Source organism: Lottia gigantea, assembly GCF_000327385.1.
Source record: "Lottia gigantea unplaced genomic scaffold LOTGIsca_35, whole genome shotgun sequence".
Lineage (NCBI taxonomy): Eukaryota > Metazoa > Mollusca > Gastropoda > Lottiidae > Lottia > Lottia gigantea.
Window position 1 is genome coordinate 1,149,049 of NW_008709190.1, and position 2,160 is coordinate 1,151,208.

General features: G+C 34.8%; 1 protein-coding gene across 1 annotated transcript in view; it reads right to left on the reverse strand.

Annotated features, from left to right (window-relative positions):
• LOTGIDRAFT_233138 (hypothetical protein) overlaps positions 1 to 1,356 on the reverse strand; it is a 6,036-nt gene extending 4,680 nt beyond the window's left edge. The window contains exons 1-2 of the mRNA XM_009058683.1: positions 1,327 to 1,356; positions 35 to 1,044 (exon numbers count right to left, since the gene is read on the reverse strand). Coding sequence (XP_009056931.1) covers positions 354 to 1,043 — 690 coding nt within the window. The 5' untranslated portion in view covers position 1,044; positions 1,327 to 1,356 and the 3' untranslated portion in view covers positions 35 to 353. The remainder of the gene's footprint in view (positions 1 to 34; positions 1,045 to 1,326) is intronic.
• Between the last annotated feature and the right edge of the window lie 804 nt (positions 1,357 to 2,160).

Below are 2,160 nucleotides of genomic sequence, written 5' to 3' on the forward strand. Positions count from 1 at the left end.
CACATCTATTGCTTTCTAATATCATTAGGCCTACCATTTCACAGTGCAATATTTTTGTTTGCAGGTCGTACTTTAATAACAATGAGGATACAAATAAAACATTTAATATAGTCATTTCAATAATTTAAATTTCAAGATTAAAAAATCAGTACATGATTTTACTGGCCACCTCTTTATCTCACACATCTCCACATTTCTATTGCTTTCTAATATCATTAGGCCTACTATTTTCACAGTGCAATATTTTTGTTTGCAGGTCGTACTTTAATAACAATGAGGATACAAATAAAACATTTATTATTGTAATTTCAATAATTTAAATTTCAAGATTAAAAACAAATCAGTACATGATTTTACTGGCCTCCTCTTAATCTCAATACAAGATGGAGAGTGGATTCTTTTTGGATATTGTAGTCTGAAAGTGTTCTACCATCTTCCAATTGTTTACCAGCAAAGATCAATCTTTGTTGGTCTGGGGGAATACCTTCTTTATCTTGAATTTTAGCTTTGACATTTTCAATGGTATCTGCTGGTTCAACTTCAAGGGTGATGGTTTTACCAGTCAAAGTCTTGACGAAGATCTGCATACCTCCTCGTAATCTTAATACAAGATGGAGAGTGGATTCTTTTTGGATGTTGTAGTCTGAAAGTGTTCTACCATCTTCCAATTGTTTACCAGCAAAGATCAATCTTTGTTGGTCTGGGGGAATACCTTCTTTATCTTGAATTTTAGCTTTGACATTTTCAATGGTATCAGCTGGTTCTACCTCTAAGGTGATGGTTTTACCAGTCAATGTCTTGACGAAAATCTGCATACCTCCTCGTAATCTCAATACAAGATGGAGAGTTGATTCTTTTTGGATGTTGTAGTCTGAAAGTGTTCTACCATCTTCCAATTGTTTACCAGCAAAGATCAATCTTTGTTGGTCTGGGGGAATACCTTCTTTGTCTTGAATTTTAGTTTTAACATTTTCAATGGTATCAGCTGGTTCTACCTCTAAGGTGATGGTTTTACCAGTCAATGTCTTGACGAAGATCTGCATTCTGAAAAAGAAAGATTTACTATCTAGATACGGGTCCACATACCTTAATCCGTATGATATGAAACTATTTAATACTTAATTACGCGTCAAAAATCCATTGACGCCATTTTGTTTTTCATTTTTTGACATCGAAATTAATATAAAAATATACCATTATTAGGTCTATAAGCCCAATGTAATATACTTCTTTCTAACTCTTCTCGATAGGGTTTCAACTATGGCACTTCCTTACCGAAAAAAAAATCACAATTTATCAACGAAAGAAATAGATTATTTTACCTACTTGACTACGTGTTTTTGAGGCTAAGATCACTGTAGAATAATGATGTAAATAGCTGTTACCGTTAATTTTATACCAGATGTCATGTGACAAAAAGGTAGTGCATCGATTGGTTAAGTTCTTTCTAGAAAAGTCTACATACGTCATCAAACTATTAATAGTAATATAATATCTATTTTTAGATCTTCGTCATAGACCTGACTCATGTCCAAGTTGAAACCTCAAAGGCTAAACAATATAAATTGTATCAAACATACTAGTCTAATATGCATATGTACCAAAATTCTGTCTGCTTAGACTAGACTCAATTAGTTGAAACCTTTTGGTTACAAACTTACAAAACTTATAACAACTAAGAACAAGTCGAAGTGGCTCCAATAATGTTTGTTGTCAAGGGAGGTCACCAAGAGAGATTGCGGAAGCGGAAGCAAACATTCTTGACATGCGCTTTAATTGTTTCTAAAACGTGAGCGGGCGGCAAAAAAGTAACGCATTAAGGTTAAGGAGTAAATTTTTTCTTCAAGAACCTTAAAACTAACTTATATTGCTTAACATGCCTGCCAGAGGAAGAAAGAGAGTTTTAGAGGATGCGGAAGATTCACCCAGTACCCCAGAAAAGAAATCTAAAACAGGGAAGAGCGCTAAAAATGGGAAAGTAACGAAGGAGATTGAAAAGGTTGAGAATGGTAAAAAGTCTAGTAAAGTAAATGGAACTTCGACGAGCAAGGAGATCATCAAAGAGAATGGGTCTGCATCTAAGAAAGAAGCAAAAGCATCCCGGAAGGAGGAGCCTATGGAGGATGTCCCTCCACTAGTAAAAGTTGAACACCGGTCCCC